Genomic DNA, 18,593 nt, shown 5'->3' on the forward strand with positions numbered 1-18,593 from the left:
CCTGGGACTCCGGGTTGGTTGCGTCTTGGGAAAACTATCACTTTCGGCTGACATCATCGCTGATATCACCATTAAGAAATAGACATATTATTTTCAAATGAGCATAACTCTCTCATCACACATCATATTTTAATTTTGTTTGCACCATTGTATTCTTTGCAAAGATATCTATAAAATTAGATCCATATTTGGTATATTTTGAAGCTATTTTATACAACTATCAATTTATGTTGAATATGTAATCACAATATATGTACGACCTGTGTAACAATTTGTATTATATTTTATTTGCAATTTTTAGACGTTTCTTCAAATTCGTATATTATATGAAAACAACTGATTTGCTACGGTTTTCATAAATTCCTAATAGAGAACATTATTACAGTTCTTAATAGCTGAATCCAGGCACTTTGTATGCAAAAAATTCACATAACTTGACACTAAAAAATCCAGGATTCCCCGCCGCCACAGCCAGCGGCAAAAAAAAGCAGCACGGGCGCGGCGCCTAAGCACTGCTTACGCTATGGCGCCGATGGGTTCCTGTGCTACTAGGGGGTTCGAGTGGATGACGCTATGGCGGCAGCGGTGCGGAGCCCCTTCTATCTCTACAGCACGCTGCGGGTTTTCCGCAACTTTGACGCATACCTGCACTGCAGGGGGGTGCGGGTGGAGGCGTCGATGGCGGTAGCGTCATGGAGCCCCTTCTACCTCTACAGCACGCCGCGGGTCCTCCGCAACTTCGCCGCCTACTTGTACAGCATGGGGGTGCGGGTGGAGGCGGCGATGGCGGGCAGCAGGGCGAGCCCCCCTTCTACCTCGACAACAAAGCCAACTACGGGTGGAGGGCACGATGATAGAGTGCGGCATAGGGCCCCTTCTACCTCCTGCGCCTCCTGCGCGAGCTCGGCTGCGGCACCATGGCGGGGGAGGAGGGCAGGGGTGAGAGGTGGGGGAGAGGAGGGGGTTACGACTCACATTGAATCCGCAGTGGCACGGGGGGCAAGCGACCCCGATCCACTACCGCCGCTCCTTGCCGGTCCTCTGCCGCCGCTCCTCGCCGGCCGGTCCTTTGCCGCAGGAGGCCGCCGTTGCCCATTGGGGGAACGGGAGGGGAGCGTGGGGCAGTCAAAACAGGTCGAAAAGGAAGTCTGGGCTCGCGTCGGCCTGCTGGCCGCGGGGGTGGCGCGTTGGGTTGTTGGCGCGACCCATCGCCATATAGACTTTGCGTTCGAGGAGTGATGCATACATCAAAAGCCACCTTCCCTTCACGACTGGGCCGAACTGCCGCTGTCTGAAACAACGCGTTTTTTTATTTTTATATTTTTCAAAATCATTTTTTACAGAAATAGATTTTCGGTTTCATAATTTACAGATTTATACCCCTACCGCCTGGCTGCGGGGCGGCCGGCCCCCTGCCGCCCTCCTGCCGGGCAGTAGGGACCTTAATATAAATAAAATTTATTTTTAATTGCGTTTTGGCCCTTAGGGGTAGGTTGCCGCCCGGCAGCCGGGCGGCAGGTACCCCGCCGCCCGGTGGCAGGGCGGTAGGCCAGGCAGCCACTCGGCAGGGGGGCGGTTTATAGGATCGCACCACCAGCTTTCTGATATGGGTCCTTCTTCGTATCTACCACCAACAGGTACGTATGATGAATATGTACTCAAATATATGACTTATAAGACGATGATTAATATATCTTAATTGCTACTGCATAGGGGCCACACAGGATACCTTTGAGGCGAGCTTCGAAGACTGGAGTCGGTTATTTTCTACACCTAACCAACAGACCGTTCCTACCTTCCAGACACCTGTGGCCACCGGACGTCCAGGTAGAGACGTAGGGCCTCCAGACCGACACACCTACCCTACAGACCACGTCCACGCACATCGTAAAAGAGGTCGACATGGCCGGGGGTGGTTAGGAGGTGCTTCTAGTTGTTTCTGTATTTTTTATGGACATGTCGTCATGTTATACTTATTTCGTTCTCATGCATCACCTATTTCTTTCTCAGTTGCGTATGTGTATGAATTGCTAAATTATACTTTTCATATTCATCTACTTTACTAACGGTTTTTATTTTTATCCAAAATATTTAAAACCACATCTATTGCCGCACTGACGGTCAAGGTTTAACCTGCGGGAGGGGCCTGCCGCCCCCTGCCGGGCGGCAGCCTCCCCCAGGGGCCAAAATGCGATTAAAAATAAATTCTATTTACATTAAGGTCCCTACCGCCCAGCCGGGCGGTAGGGGTATAAATCAGTAAATTATAAAACCGAAAATATATTTATGTAAAAAATGATTTTGAAAAATATAAAAATAAAAAAAACGCCTGAAACAACCTACGGGTGGACGGTAGGGGTATAAATCAGTAAATTATGAAACCGAAAATATATTTATGTAAAAAACGATTTTGAAAAATAAAAAAATAAAAAAACGCCTGAAACAACCGTACGTAGCCCGTAGGCTCGGCCCAAATGCGATTCGCCGTTGCGTGGCCCACTTCCCTTCCCCTATCCAATTCCATTTCCACCGCTGCGCCAGCGCCGCGTCGTGCGGTGCCTATCCTCCTCGCTCCTCCCGCCGCAAACCACACCGCCCTCCGTCCGTCTCCCCAGCAATTCCCAAATCGCCCCTCCGCCGAAACGGGAGCTGCTCCTCCGCGGCGGCGGCCCCCAACTCCAACCCATGGCCCTCTCCCGCCGCCTCCTCCCACTCTTCCTCCGCCGCGGCGCCGGCGCCGGAGCCCGCGCGCACCTCTCCATGGCTGCCGCGGCCGCGCCAGCGGCGTCCGCCTCGGAGGAGGAGGACGAGCAGTCCGTCACCGTCAAGGGCGTCCGCATCTCCGGCCGCCCGCTCTACATGGACATGCAGGCCACCACCCCCGTGGACCCGCGGGTCCTCGACGCCATGCTCCCCTTCTACCTCTCCCGCTACGGCAACCCGCACTCCCGCACCCACCTCTACGGCTGGGAGTCCGACGCCGCCGTCGAGGCCGCGCGCGCCCGCGTCGCCGCCCTCGTTGGCGCCGACCCGCGCGAGATCTTCTTCACCTCCGGCGCCACCGAGTGCAACAACGTCGCCGTCAAGGGCGTCATGCGCTTCTACCGCGACCGCCGCCGCCACGTCGTCACCACGCAGACCGAGCACAAGTGCGTCCTCGACTCCTGCCGCTACCTGCAGCAGGAGGGGTTCGAGGTCACCTACCTCCCCGTGCGCGGCGACGGCCTGGTCGACCTCGCGCAGCTCGAGGACGCCATCCGCCCCGACACCGGCCTCGTCTCCGTCATGGCCGTCAACAACGAGATCGGCGTCGTGCAGCCGCTCGAGGAGATTGGGCGCATCTGCAAGGAGAAAGGCGTGCCGTTCCACACTGATGCCGCGCAGGCGCTGGGAAAGATCCCGATTGATGTCAACAGGATGGGGATTGGCCTCATGTCCCTCTCCGGGCACAAGATTTATGGCCCCAAGGGCGTCGGGGCGCTCTACCTTCGCCGCCGTCCGCGTATCAGGGTGGAGCCGCAGATGAGTGGTGGTGGGCAGGAGCGTGGCATCCGCAGTGGCACGGTGCCCACGCCGCTAGTTGTTGGATTCGGTGCTGCCTGTGAGATTGCGGCTCAGGAGATGGATTATGACCATAGGCGAGTCAGTGCCCTGCAGCAGAGGCTGCTCGATGGCATCCGTGCGCAGGTCGATGAGGTTGTCATCAATGGAAGCATGGAGCACCGTTACCCAGGCAACCTCAACTTGTCATTTGCATATGTGGAGGGGGAGAGCTTGCTGATGGGGCTGAAGGAGGTTGCTGTATCGAGTGGTAGCGCTTGCACTAGTGCCAGCTTGGAGCCCTCATACGTGCTGCGGGCGCTTGGGGTGGAGGAGGACATGGCGCACACCTCAATTCGCTTTGGTATTGGCCGCTTTACCACCGAGGAAGAGGTTGACAGGGCAATTGAGCTCACTGTGCATCAGGTGAAGAAGCTCCGTGACATGAGCCCACTCTACGAGATGGCCAAGGCTGGTATTGACCTCAAGAGTATTGAGTGGTCGCAGCACTGAGGTGGCTTTCATGACAATCAGTCACTTGAAAGTGCTTTTGATGTACACGATCGCTTAATTAGGTATATGGCTCCTAGTTGCTTACTCTTTGATATATCCTGTTTCTTTCAAAAGGGGAGATGTCATGTGATAAAGTAATCTTGCACATGTTCAATATATCCTTGATAAAATTTTGACCACTTGACAACATGTGCAATATTTTCTTGGTGATTTATTCTTAGCATACATTTCCCCTGTAACCTGTAATTTCTTCTCTGGTGCTGAATTAACCTATTAAGATGATATTTTTTTCTACTAATGCAATATTTAGAACAAGAGGAAGTGCATCTTAACATGTTTGCTCAATCTAAGATCAATATTTTTATTATATTTAAATGTGACTTTGGGAGTGTCTGTGCACATCATGAAAATAGACAAGGCACTGTCTTGCTTTCAGGATATAACACTAAAGACAATATACAAGGCGCTGTCAAGAGATTCTGGTCTTTGTTTGCTTCTCACTGAAATTGCAGTGTTTAAGTAGTTGTTGTTGTTATTTGATCCAATTGGTTACCACTGGGTTACTTAAACATTTCATATGTTACATTTTGTTATGCTTTCATGAGGGGTCAAGAGTGAGGAACTATATTAGCCTGTTGCGATGTAATTAGTTGTCTATGATTAATCTGTTGTCATCTAAATAACACTGAATTGCATGCCTTTACCCGCATACACGGATATACCATATTAGCTGAACCCAATGTCCTAATCCAGTTTATATTTCCAGTGACCTTTTTGAGCATATGGTAATATTTGCAATATTCAATTAGTTATCTGATCTGAGCATATGTTAATGTAATATTTTCTCTGATGGAATTGCTACTAAAGAACAATTTAGAGACCATCTAGAGAACTGAACCTAATTGAGTATTGTTCCATTAAGTGTCAACAAAAATTCAGAGCAAGATGAAATCGGATATGGTAGACCATGTTTGCTCAGTCTAAGATCTTTGCTACTGGTTGCCTTAGAATTCCTTTAGTGGGACTCAGATAGTGTTTTGTGCGAACTAGCTGGACTCTGCTAAATGAGAGGACAGGTTAAACATGCAGCCCAGGTAGACTCATGGATTGACATTGCAATGTCTAGCCATGTGGCCAGATCTAGCCTCTGTCTGCTTCTCTGAAGTTGTAGCGTTGAACATAGAGCCTACCTGATATTTGACCCAACAGTTAACCGGTGGGCTAAACTTAAAATTTCATATGTTCCATATGGCCAGTTTTTTTCCCTTTTGGAACTATCACAGTTTAGGAACTGTATTAATCTATTGCAACAAAAATTTACTTTGTTGTGGATCAGTCTGTTGTTTGCCATCTGTGTCCTCATCTAGATATCACTGGGTTGCAGGGCTTTACCCCGCATATACTGACATACCATATTATTTCATCTGTACATCCTGATCCAACTGTAGTGTATACCTGTTCCTCTACTGTCCATCTTGGTGTATTGGTGAATTTCAGTATTGTCATTTGATCTGTTCCTGGTCACATTATCAGTACTACTTGTCGTTGTCATTTTACTTATCCCTCATTTGCATATGATCCTTGGGGTATTACTTTAGAAGCCATTATCCATACTTCTTATGGTCTGGCAACCGTTGATGCATCTGTTGGGGTCTGATCTCTGAATTAGTGATTTGGAAACCAACACAATTGGTCTTCAGAACACAACTTTCTCAACCATGTTATGCTTATTTATTTTATTTAGTGAAGTAATAATAATATTGATGTACTTATTTTTGACAAATTTGACATCATTTTCACATGTCTAATATAAACATTCAAAGATACTGGTAGTTGGTATCAATTGTTTTAAGTGTTGGCAGGACAAGTCATAAATTTGTTTTTGCAGGGATTATGTTTGTAGTTTCATTTGGGATATTTCTGCCACAAGCCCACAATTTAGCTCACAACATTTGTTTGATAGCATCCCTTTGTGGATATTTTTGTGTGCCACTCTACATAATCCTTTTGGGGTCTGTTCTTATTCTGCATCTGGGTGCTTCTTGGTGACTATTGTTCTCTCAAGACCATATGAAGTCATTAGCTATATTTTCCTAGTTCCTACCATAATAATCTACAAATTATGAGGAACGGCAAGATACCTACTGCTCGTAAAGCACCAATAAAATGACCGGGTTCCCAATTTATAAATCTTGTTTTGGCGAATTCCTTATGTGATTGTTGTGGATCGCCTTGTATCATCATGAAGATTGATCTCAGTACAGTGTTTTAGTACCAGCACTAATCTCTATTCTAATTAGGTACCTCATTTTTGGAACTCTTTCAGGCTTAATGTCTGGTACTGTGAAGACATTCCAGTGGGTGGGATGATCTCGATACTCAGACTACCACGTGATTCACATCATGTTATACAGGAACTTTCTATTGCTCGGCTCTTGGGTGGGGCGCTGAGATGTATTCTGGAGGATTAGCTCTGTTTTTGTTGTCGTAGAGTATCTTGACACAATAAGGATACTTCAAATACTCGGTAATGTATCATCTGAAATAAAGTTTGAAGTAGCGAGCAGTGGCAGTGCTGCGCATATAGCTTGGTGATGATAAAAATTGATGTTATTTGCTCCATTCGGTAGCTCTTAATTTGTTCTTGTCAGGTCTTATATCTTCTATATTTCTTCTTGCAACTAGTTCGCAACATTGTGCATCAGAAAAGAATTTCCACGCATTTTGTTATCTCGGTGACCTTTGTTTCTTGAGGGAAGGTTTCACGTGCAGCCAACTATGTGTTGAAGCCCTCTAGACTTCTGAGAGAATTCCTCATTTGATACCTGAGAAACTACTGGACCCTTAAAAATTTTCCATTCCCTATTTGACACTGACTTCAATTTTGGTTCCTTACATAATATTGTTGGATTTTCCATCCAGAAAAGATGATTTTACCGTTGAATGCCCTGTGAAAAGATGATTTTACCATGCCTCGTGGGAACCATATAAGATCTGACAAGAACAAGCACCATATAAGATCTGACAAGAACAAGCGGTGGTGGGGCAGCGCGGTAGCGCCGCTGGCCGGGTGGGGTTGGATGGCCGGTGGGGGTTGCAAGTGCCTTCCGGTTAGGAAGGGCGGAGAGGAGGGTGGTGGTGGAGGATTGGCAAGCAGTGCTGCAGCCGCCGATCGTGGTGGTGGAAGCGGCGGCGGGGGTGGAGAGCAGAAGGCTTCAATGGGCCTGTGATTCTCCTACATATATCTTGTGGTAGATAGACAGGAGCCTCCGGTTTAGGTTAGTTTCATTGAAGATAGAGAGTTATCTTTAAAAAATCAGATTTAAATATTAGAAGAAGAGATTTTATCCTACTTATTTTTTTTAAAATACAGTAGAGATGTATGCCCACGCATATGAATACATGCATCTTCCATTAATAACACATGTCGATCTACATCTCTCGAAAAAAGAACATATTTCAATCTATTGACAACAAACTAACATGATACTAGGAGCTTCTCCAAATGGCTGGATGCCTGCCTGGAGAACCCCTGAATTTGCTCTGCCTTTTTTCGTTGCTTGGACACGATTAGTACGCAGGACTTTCGAATTCCTTAGTTGACGCTCGTGCGTCGGGACGCATCGCAGCGAACGGCTCATATTAGTCTACCTTCTCTATCCATCTTTCATTTTTTTTCGGTACGCGCCTCTCTCTATTTTCGAATTCCGTGCCGTTACCGATACCGCTTTCAATTCCCCCTCCACGCACCGCCCTTTCATCTTCCCGATATTTCTTCTTCGGGTTATTTTGATCCATGCCATTATAATTCTTCAAGTTTAGAGATCTGCCATTACAATTCACGTATTTGGATTCACGTCATTACAATTCTTCTTCTACTGAAGATATGCCACTGTGTACACATCCGATACACTCGGGCCCACGTGCAGCGTATGTATAGAAGCGTTGTCTCCGTATTTACAAAAATGCCACCACCATCTCTCTCGCTTACAGCCTGGGCCCACACGTCATATGCTTCTTCTTCCTCCTCCCTTCCTTGTCTGTGCACCCGCGGTGTGGAGGAGCTCGTGCGCCGGCAGCGTGGAGAAGCTCGTGCGCCGGCGAGCTCCGTCCGGAGGAGTGGCGCGGGACGGCGCCGCCATCTTTGCCTCCCCGTGCGCCGTATCTCCTCGTCCCCGCCACCGCAAAGGCACCAAGCTCGTGCACAGATCCCCCCCCCCCGCCGCCGCGAGCTCGAGTGTGGGCGCGGGAGCCACCACCGTGCTCGGGCGTGGGCACGGGCGCCGCCGCCGCCGAGAGCTCGTGCGTGCGTCCCGGCCGCTGCGCAGGCCCGCGTCCTGCAGCTGACATGAGCTCGTGCGCGTGCGCGCGTCCCCGCCGCCGCCGAGCTCGAGCGCTGGCCCGCGTCCCGCCGTCGCCGTTGAGCTGCGGGGAGTGGAGGCGGTGCGGCCGTCGGCCGTCGCAGAGGGAGGTGACAAGGTTGGGGAAGGAGGAGGAGAAGAAGGATGAGACGTGGGGCGCCGTCGCGAGCAGATCCATCGCGCCGCGCCGTGGATCCTGTCGGGGGAGGAGAGGAACGGCGTCGGCCGGCGGCCAGAGCTGATGGCGACCGGAGGAGCGGCGGGGGCCGAGGACCGGATGAGGATGGAGATGCGGAGGAGGAGCGGCGGCGACCGAGGACCAGAGGAGGAGGAGGGAGATGCGGAGGAGGAGCGGCGGCGTACGAGCTTCTCCACGCCGCGGTGCACAGACAAGGAAGGGAGGAGGAAGAAGAAGAATCTGACGTATGGGCCCATGCTGTAAGCGAGAGAGACGGGGTGGCAATTTTGTAAATACGGAGACAACGCTTCTATACATACGTTGCACGTGGGCCCGAGTGTATCGGATAGGTACACAGTGGCATATCTTCAGTAGAAGAACGTGAATTGTAATGGCAGATCTCCAAACTTGAAGAATTATAATGCCGAATTATAATGGCATTGATCAAAATAACCTTCTTCCTACCCCCAAATATCGCTGCACCGTCATCCTCGTCGTCCCGCATACTCGCCTTGGGCGAGCCGCGCCTGGAGCGAAGCAGGGACCCGCGATTCGTTCTCGCCGCCGGGGGGAGCTGCGCCTGGAGCGAAGCGCGAACCCGCGCCGCCCGGCGATTCGTCCTCGCCGCGGGGGGGGGGGGGGGGGGGGGGGGAGCCGCCCCGGGAGCCAGGTGGGGATCCACGCCGCCCGGCGATTCGTCCTCGCCGAGTGGGAGCCGCGCCGGGAGCCAGGCGGGGATCCACGCCGCCCGCGATTCTTCCTCGACGAGGAGGAGCCGCGCCGGGATCCAGGAGGGGATCACGCTGCCCGGCGATTCGCCCTCAACGAGGGGAGCGCTCCAGAGCGGGGTCGACTGCGATTCATCCTCGGCGACTGGAAGCGCTGCGAAGGGAGGCGCGACTCCACGCGGGGGCCTGCACTCCAGTGGTGCACTGAAGGTGCTGCATCCTCGTCAAGGTGAGCTCCTTCCCTCGTGCGCTCACGTCTTTGGGAAGAGATGGAAGCGACATCCATGGCCAGGGGCGAAGCCACGTTCATTTTGCACAGGCACCAGAGTTCAAATCAGATTACAGTGTTGTTTATTAAAGCTTTGCTTGGAAATTTCGAGTCCAATGTATAAACGATGAAGTCGGGCACCAGGGTCTTCTCTGATCTAGCCTCGCCCCTGTCCATGGTGTTTGTCTTCCGCAGCGCTCACATCGGTTGACAACTAGGACGAGGCTCCAGAACTCATTACGCACGCCGTAATTTTTTATTTGGGTTCGTGTGCCTCTATGTTCGTTGCTGACAGCGGAATTTTTTTCCAGGTTCCATGTTTTGGGAGCTACGATGATTCAGTTATCTAGACGCAGGCTATCTGTGCTGAACCTGTGCAGTGTTTTTGGGACCATTACTAAATCCCCTATTGAGGTTAGCTATCGCAATTTTACCTGTGCTCTGCTTTTCATTGTTGGAATCACTCCCACTCTAGGTGTTTATCACAAACACACTAGCCTTTCTGGTGGCTCACGCACACACGCAAGAAACACAGCAGCACAAGAAGTCTCTTTTGGTCGACGCAAGCCACACAGCTCTCATCGTTTTCATTCATATAAATAGACTGAAGTACATGCAAAGGATAACAACCGGCTAGTCTGATCCATGCGTAGACTGTGCCATACTCTCCTAAACTAATGCAAATGTGCAGATGACATGCAAGCCTATCCATCCTATTCTCTTGCCACGAAATCTCATCATGGCCTTGACCCGAACTAACAGGGCATGCACTCCTGCCGTGCTCATCTCATGCAGGTCACACTGCATGCATCAAATGTTGGAGCCTCCGGCCGCTTCTCCGGCCGCTTCGCAGATCACACGGCTCGTTTCACACGCATCGCTGTTACATTTCTTTCGGCACCACTCACTGCTGCAATGCAAATTTCTACACTTCTACACGACATTATTGACTACATGCAAGTACTACTTAACAAACGTGCACATGCAGAAACTAAATCAAGATTAGTTCTAACAATCTCCCCCTAATCTTGATTCCCTAGGCCTTCACAAACTTCAGAGAAGAGCAGGTTCGTCGCTAGCGTAGCCTTGCGCGAGCAGCGCCTTCTCCTCCTTTCCTTTCTTAGGACATTCCCAAGCATAATGTCCATAATCTTGACAGTTGTAGCACTTTACCTTGCTCGTCTTTGCCTCCGTCGTGGCTGCCTTGTGCACGACCTCGACCTCGCACCGAGTCTTCTCCTTTTGCCATGAGGAGCTGCTGTTCTGTTTGGACCTCCCTTCCCTTGAGTAGCTCTTCATGTGCCTTCAATGACCCAATGGCCTCTTCCATGGTCATCTTGTTGATGTCGTTGAACAGCACCATCGATGAAGCAATATTGATGAACTTGGTGGAGACAGCCCGCATCAGCTTCTTCACCACGTACTTTTCTTCCATCGCATCTCCAAGTTCACGAATGCGTCCAACTAGCATCATGAACTTTTCCGCGAAATCATCCATGCACTCTGCATCACTCATCTTAAGATTATCAAAATCTAACCTCAAGGATTGGATCCTTGCTTCCCGAACACGCTCGACGCCCACATGCATGGAGTGCAGTGCCGCCCACACATCAGCGGCGGTCTCCTTCTCTGTGACTCGCAGTAGCGTCTCGTCGTCGATCGACTGGGAGATGATCGTCAAGGCCAGCTGGTCCTGGACCTCATCGACCGCCTCTCCTGGTGGCTTCTTCTCACGATCAACAGCGCCCCATGCGCCGTTGGTCCGCAGCAGGAACTTCATCCTCACAGTTCACGCTGCGTAGTTCGTCCTTGTCAGCATCGGGAACGGGAGCCTCCCCGTCATCGCCGTCGAGTTGCCGAAGCCACCGCTCATGATGGTTTTGCTGCTTGATGACGAATCTTCACGCGGCATCGTCTTCATCAACTTGGCTTTGAATACCAATTGTTGGAATCACTCCCTCTCTAGGTGTTTATCACAAACACACTAGCCTTTCTGGTGGCTCACACACACACACACACGCAAGAAACACAGCAGCACAAGAAGTCTCTTTTGGTCGACGCAAGCCACACAGCTCTCATCGTTTTCATTCATATAAATAGACTGAAGTACATGCAAAGGATAACAACCGGCTAGTCTGATCCATGCGTAGACTGCGCCATACTCTCCTAAACTAATGCAAACGTGCAGATGACATGCAAGCCTATCCATCCTATTCTCCTGCCACGAAATCTCATCATGGCCTTGACCCGAACTAACAGGGCATGCACTCCTGCCGTGCTCATCTCATGCAGGTCACACTGCATGCATCAGATGTTGGAGCCTCCGGCCGCTTCTCCGGCCGCTTCGCAGATCACACGGCTCGTTTCACATGCATCGCCGTTACATTTCTTTCGGCACCACTCACTGCTGCAATGCAAATTTCTACACTTCTACACGACATTATTGACTACATGCAAGTACTACTTAACAAACGTGCACATGCAGAAACTAAATCAAGATTAGTTCTAACATTCATTCAGCACTTCACACCACCATAGATATTGCTTACTAGTTTTGATGCCCAATATGTGGCCACAATGCACTGTTTTTTTGCAGCATCTGCACGTATAAAACCAGAGCACTAGTGTAGTTATCGGCCACAATCTTTGTAACCCAGTACTAATGAAAGTTTCATTGATGTCTACTGAGAACACATGCTAGTTAATGATTTTTGAAGATACTCCTACTGAATTTGCATCATTTTTCAATTTACGTTTGCCCAAATACTAAGCGTTATAGGATATTGAGATGAATTCATCATATGGAACTGCATGGAAGACTAAGCTAACTTGCTCTTACAATACAATAGATCTCCCTAGTTTCTAAATTCAGAGATGAAAAAACTAGGAACTTAAAGAAATTACACAAGTGTATTCTCCTCATTCTCACTGTGATCTTTTTATTGTAGCTGAGTAAATTCTGTGGAGTTGATTTGGGTTCAGGCACAGAAAAGTTTTTGCATTAGTGTATGAAACTAACCTTTCACAATTACAACTTTATTTTTAGTTCATCAATATGTTACAATCTACACTAAAAATTAGCCCTAAATCCTGTTCCTATGATCTACTGAAACTAATGCCACATAAGAGGCCCAACTCGTTGAAAATCATACATAGATCGAAGTTACTTTTTCTAAGGATTGAAATAGACAATGCATGAACCATTTAAGGTCTTTTTCTCCACTATGGCTCATGACAATGAAATTTCATTTTTCATTGTAAATTCCATTATCAACATAAAGATGACTGTTTTAAATATTATATGCCCAAAGCCTCTCCCTAAAAAAAATACATGAATCTGGTTTTAGTCGTACCAGGTTAGAGTTGTGAATTGATAGGGTCAAAGTTCTATCTCACGACCTTGATATATTCACGGGTTGAAAGTTTTAGCATTTGCCTTTTAAAGATACAGACAAAGGAAGTTTTGATCATTACTTCCAGACTGAAGATTCTGAAATTCTTTTTTTTTTTGTCTAAAGTTTTCTATACATGATTTGAAAGTTTCTTAGTATCTGCATTCAAAGTTTTTAAATAGTAGATTCAAAGTTTTAAGCATCATTCTTTACAGGTTGAGACAAAGCAAGTTTATGAAGATGAACTTATGTATCAATGACTATAAATTTCTTATCTACTAGGACTATAAATTTTGTATATAGGACTACAAATTTTAAAATGCGCTTGTAGAAAGTTCTCGAATTGAGTGTGCAAACTTTTTATAACAGTCTAAACCAATATGTATGAAGTTCCTGACTGCCCCTCATATGAAATGTAGTTAAAAGTTTCTAACATTTGTTTATAAAGTTTTTTGACCTACGGAGCACAAAGTTTGAAATGTGCTAGTACAAATTTCCTGCAGTGTGATTGCAAAGTTTTTGAACTACAAAGTTTTTGATCCAGGTTTATAAAGTTTATAATATGATAGTATACATGATTTGAAAGTTTTCTATAGACGATTTCATAGTTACTTAGTATCCACATTCAAAGTTTTCAAGTAGTGGGTTCAAAGTTTTAGCATGTGCCTTCAAATGTTGAGACAAAACCAAGTTTTTGCTCATTACTCCCCGACTGAATATTGTGAAATTCCTTTTTATGTCCAAAAGTTTTCTATACATGATTTGAAAGTTACTTAGTAGCGGCATTCAAAGTTTTCAACTAGCGGGTTCAAAGTTTTGGCATGTGTCTTTTAGAGGTACAAAGCAAGTTTTTGAATATGAACTTTTGGTATCAGTGACTATAAATTTCTTATCTAGTTGGATGATAAATTTTGTATGCAGCACTACAAATTTGAACCCACTACTTAAAAACTTTGAATGCAGGAAGGGAAGGACGACTCCCCACGTGGGCCTGCACTTCATTCGCTGGTTTGTTTTTCTTTCTGTTGTTGTTTCCCCCTTCCTCGCTATTACAGTTTCCTTGGAATTCATGTCAGTAATCGTGGTAGTTTTGATGAATTTTTGGGGGAATTCATGCTCCCCGTGAGCGTCCCATTCGATGATTGTTCTATTTTTGTACATCCGCTTATTTCATTTCACTGCATGGTTGTCAAAGGGAAAAAAAAACTGAGACTTTTTATAGCCCGCATGTGCAAGGAATGACCAATAGATGAAGCAGAACATTTTTGAAATTCATGTTAACAGAAATAGTTTAATGGGGACTGCCTATTTCTTGACTATTTGAGTAGCAATAAAAACTAGTAATATGACTGTTATCTGTGTCAAGGTAAATCTACTAAAAACAGAAGATAAAATAGAGCAGGGTGCTTTGTGTGGTTCAGTTGCCCCGCACCTATATCAACACTATCGCTCAATTTAAACTGAACAAGAATGGTAAGGACTAAGGAGTTAAGGACCCTAACCCACTATTTTTATGTATCAGCCCTTTTGCATCTGCGAAAGATTTTAGCAAAAACTTACTAACTGGGATCAACTCGATTAGATTATGGACTTCTGATAATATCTAGTTGGTGAGCAGTTGTCATAAGTTGAGCTATCAAATATAATGCTAAGTTCTCAATCAGATAGTGCTCTCTGTATGGAAGGTTTATTACTTAATAGGTTTGATGTTCTTATTTTGCTATCAGAACTAAGGGAATGGATATATGTTTTTAGTGAATTGTGCTCTCTATGAAGTTGCTTTTGAGTTGCAAGCTATAAATCAGGAAAAGAGGAAAACCAGAAAGTCTTAAGAAGAAAATGCCCCCCCCCCCTGTTGTACTGATAGTTCGATGTTGATTACCTATCTCTGTTAGACAGTAGCATAAGATGTCCGGTACTATATGTGATGATAGTTATTAGTCTTGATTATTTCAACTTTCAAGCAATAGCCAGTTATGCAGATATAAAATCTTTGTTCGTGATTGCTTCTATCATTTGTATATTATACTATGGATTTTTGCTGAAATCTACTTTTCTGGAAAAGGGTGTGTGGTAACTCCTACTGAGGAGCAGTTGGATTGAGTGGAGGGATTGGCACGAGTTTCCACAGTGGAAGCCCCAGAGTTAGGCCCCTACTAACCCAACAGCTGAACCTGAGGGCATTTGACCTGCTATGAGTAAGCTTGCTACACTTGGGAGTCTTAATTCACCTACTCAAGAGACCTTGTATTTTTCCAGTTAAACCTGAACTTTATCCATTTGCTTTTTTTTCTCACATATGTTATGACTTAGAGTTTAAGTATTTATGATTTTTAAAAGTTACATATGTAGATAGGTATCCAACCAATATGTATGAAGTTTCTGACTAACCCTCATATGAAATGTAGTTAAAAGTTTCTAACATTTGTTTATAAAGTTTTTTGACCTACGGAGCACAAAGTTTGAAATGTGCTAGTACAAATTTCCTGCAGCTGTGATTGCAAAGTTTTTGAACTACAAAGTTTTTGATCCAGGTTTATAAAGTTTATAATATGATAGTATACATGATTTGAAAGTTTTCTATACACGATTTCATAGTTGCTTAGCATCCGCATTCAAAGTTTTCAAGTAGTGGGTTCAAAGTTTTAGCATGTGCCTTCAAATGTTGAGACGAACCAAATTTTTGCTCATTACTTCCTGATTGAATATTCTAAATTTCCTTTTTTTTGTCCAAAAGTTTTCTACACATGATTTGAAAGTTACTTAGTAGCTGCATTCAAAGTTTTCAAGTAGTGGGTTCAAAGTTTTGGCATGTGTCTTTAGAGGTACAAAGCAAGTTGTTAAATATGAACTTTTTATATCAGTGACTATAAATTGCTTATCTAGTTGGATCATAAATTTTAGCATGTGTATTTGTACAAATTTTAAAATGCGCTTTGTACAATGTTATTGAATTCAGTGTGCAAAGTATTGAACTTGAGGATACAAATTTGAGAATGTTCGAACTAAAGCTTTTGATTTGTGAGTATAAAGTTCAAAATGGACTGCTAGCAAGTTTATGAATTTAGAAAGCAAAGTTTTGGGGTTCTACTTTGTAAACACTATTTTTTTTCCTAATTGTTCCTAAATCAACTATCACATTCGGTATGTGCTATTTTCAATTCACTTGCTGCTATACAAATTTTCTTAAATCTGACGTAGCTTTTCTTTGCATTTTTGTAGTATAATACATGTGTTGCCTATCTCGACCAATTATGAACAACTTAGTTGTTTTTTAATTCCGCCAATACGGAGTCTATGAATACTATTTTTTAGATTTTTGAACATACTACCTTGATGTGCCCCAATTTGGAACTAGATTCAGTCCGAAGCAGTGCTGAAATAGTAATTTTCAATTTTAAGATGACTTTTAAGTACGCATACCCTCGGTCAACAACACATAATATATTTCAGATGACTACTACCTTTCGCAATGTCACATGGTCAAAAAACCAGTTGAGTTCTCTCTCTCTCCAACATTGTATTTTTCTCATTTTTCTGTTCCTTTAATTGATGCTGCTAAACAACATATCCACTATTTTCAAGATTTTTTTACGTTCTAATATACATCAGCAATTTTAGTAACATGTGGAATTTTTTTGTGCCCTTTTTTTCACACCCAACAGCTGCGATAGTGGTATATTTGTTATGAAACTCATGCAAAGCCACGATGGCAACAAGCAACACCTATTCAAACCAGTGAGTACAGGTTTTGGTACCCATATCTTTTTTTAAAATCATGCTGTAAAGTAATGAATGTAGTTATTTCATGATTTTTTCTTTCACAGTTCATGAGAAATCATAATATGTTTTTATATATACAAAGATCATAGGTTGATATTTCCAAGTTCTGGATCACGAAGTTTATTAGTGTGCTAGTATGAAGTTCATAGTTTCAGAATTGAAAGTTTTTTAAGGAGGGGGAGGTTACAAAGTTCATTACTGAGCTAGTAAGGGGGAGGGGCAACTGCAAAGTCTAGTACTATGGTAGTACAAAGTTATTGGTGTGCTAGTAGAAAATTCATAATTTTCTGATTTTCAACTTTTTTGGAGCTGCCAATTCTATTACAGTTCATTACTCAGCTTGTACAAAGTTCATAGTATTGAATTTCAAAGTTTTGGGTGCGCAACAGTAAAGTTTACTATTGTGGTAGTACAAAGTTTATTATTGGGCTAGTACAAAAATCATACTTTCCAGTTTTCAATTTTTTTTGTAGCAGCTAATTCCATTATAAAATTTATGGTTCCAAATTTCAAAGTTGTGGAAACAACAAGCTTATCTGTGTGCATGTACAAAGTTCATAATTTCAAAGTTCATTTCAAATTGATTAGTCTTTTTTGCTACAGGAAGATGCAAAACCACTACGGGAATGCATATCCTACTACCGACACATGCATGCAACGAAAAGTACAACACCCTTGTAGACATCAAAAAAATACTAACCATGCATGTAAGTTTTTCTGTTGATATTTTTGTTGTTCATTCTTAAAATCAGTTTATATAAGTTGAGCACAAGACTTACAAATTTTCTCATTTTTTCAATTTTTTCAGGGTGTCACCATTGGATTCTATCAGTGAAGATGTTTTATGGTTTAGAATAATAGCTATATTCGATGAAGAATATGAACAGAGCTATTAGTTTTTTAGATTATTATATGTTCTAGAATGACAGCGAAACAGTCTTCTTTTTATTTGTTTCTACTGTAAACCTAAACTTAGAGATTTTTTGAGATTTAGTTATAAATCTGAGTTGTTCTACATTTATATGGATATGAAACCCCCGCCCAATCACTCACCCCATACACCCGCTGTCCCAGAAAAAAAAAGAGAGAATAGAGTAGAAGGCAGTGTACAGCACGGAACTAGCCGTCCGGAGCAAGTCAAATGCTTGTTCGCTACTACCACTGACGCTGCATGTGCGCTGCCTGCTACCTCCAGCGCTCGTTCGCTGCTTGGTGCCGCGGCGCACGTGTTCGCGTTGGTTTGTCTAGCTTGGATGTCCGCTCCGGTGCTCAGCAGCACATCTTCCCAAAATTCCAATCCAACCCAATGGCCAAATTAATAGCTGGAACTTTCAAAGCCTTGTTGCACCCAATAAATACACTCTTTTTATGACACGGGGAGATTTTATTGGAAAATTTTATAAATTATTGTGATAATTTCTCTTTTCTGCTTGGTGACAATTTATTTGGCACCAACAACCAACATCCTTTGTCCGTTTGGAACTACGATTAGAGAAAAGAAAAGAAATCGCTCCACCATGAGCATACGAGTGTGCCGTATCCTCTCTAAGGTGCATACTCTCACTTTATATGCGATGGAAATTAGCATATTCAGAATATAAAAAAAGGAAATTTTCATATAAAATGGGAAAAATTGCTGAATAAATAAATATAAAGATTTTTGTAAATTCGAAATTTTAAAACATAGACATTAATATGTGATTTTTATACGAATTGAGAAATAAAATAGCTAAATAAAAGAGTCCATGCAAATACAATTAGTAAATAACAAATATTGAAATAAAAGAAACAAAAAAAATTCGACTTCAATCTGTATCTGGAAGCAAATTC

General features: G+C 44.6%; 2 protein-coding genes across 3 annotated transcripts; both read left to right on the forward strand.

Annotated features, from left to right (window-relative positions):
* The first annotated feature begins 2,543 nt into the window (after nt 1-2,543).
* On the forward strand, nt 2,544-6,712 carry LOC120676563 (cysteine desulfurase, mitochondrial-like). 2 transcript variants are annotated; one of them, XM_039957902.1, is made up of 2 exons: nt 2,544-4,115; nt 6,354-6,712. In XM_039957902.1, the coding sequence occupies exon 1, from the start codon at nt 2,686-2,688 to the stop codon at nt 4,051-4,053; it is 1,368 nt and encodes a 455-aa protein (XP_039813836.1). In that variant the 5' UTR covers nt 2,544-2,685; the 3' UTR covers nt 4,054-4,115; nt 6,354-6,712. The 2 variants fall into 2 exon arrangements, with proteins under 2 accessions (XP_039813836.1, XP_039813833.1); XM_039957899.1 differs by having other exon boundaries at nt 2,545-4,115; nt 6,380-6,712.
* Nucleotides 6,713-9,013: 2,301 nt separating this feature from the next.
* On the forward strand, nt 9,014-17,786 carry LOC120695299. The gene is made up of 6 exons (XM_039978585.1): nt 9,014-9,549; nt 9,900-10,002; nt 13,944-13,988; nt 16,646-16,718; nt 17,367-17,470; nt 17,572-17,786. The coding sequence occupies exons 1-4, from the start codon at nt 9,014-9,016 to the stop codon at nt 16,652-16,654; spliced, it is 693 nt and encodes a 230-aa protein (XP_039834519.1). The 3' UTR covers nt 16,655-16,718; nt 17,367-17,470; nt 17,572-17,786.
* The last annotated feature ends 807 nt before the right edge of the window (nt 17,787-18,593 follow it).

The sequence above is a fragment of the Panicum virgatum genome, chromosome 2K (genome assembly GCF_016808335.1).
Source record: "Panicum virgatum strain AP13 chromosome 2K, P.virgatum_v5, whole genome shotgun sequence".
Taxonomy (NCBI): domain Eukaryota; kingdom Viridiplantae; phylum Streptophyta; class Magnoliopsida; order Poales; family Poaceae; genus Panicum; species Panicum virgatum.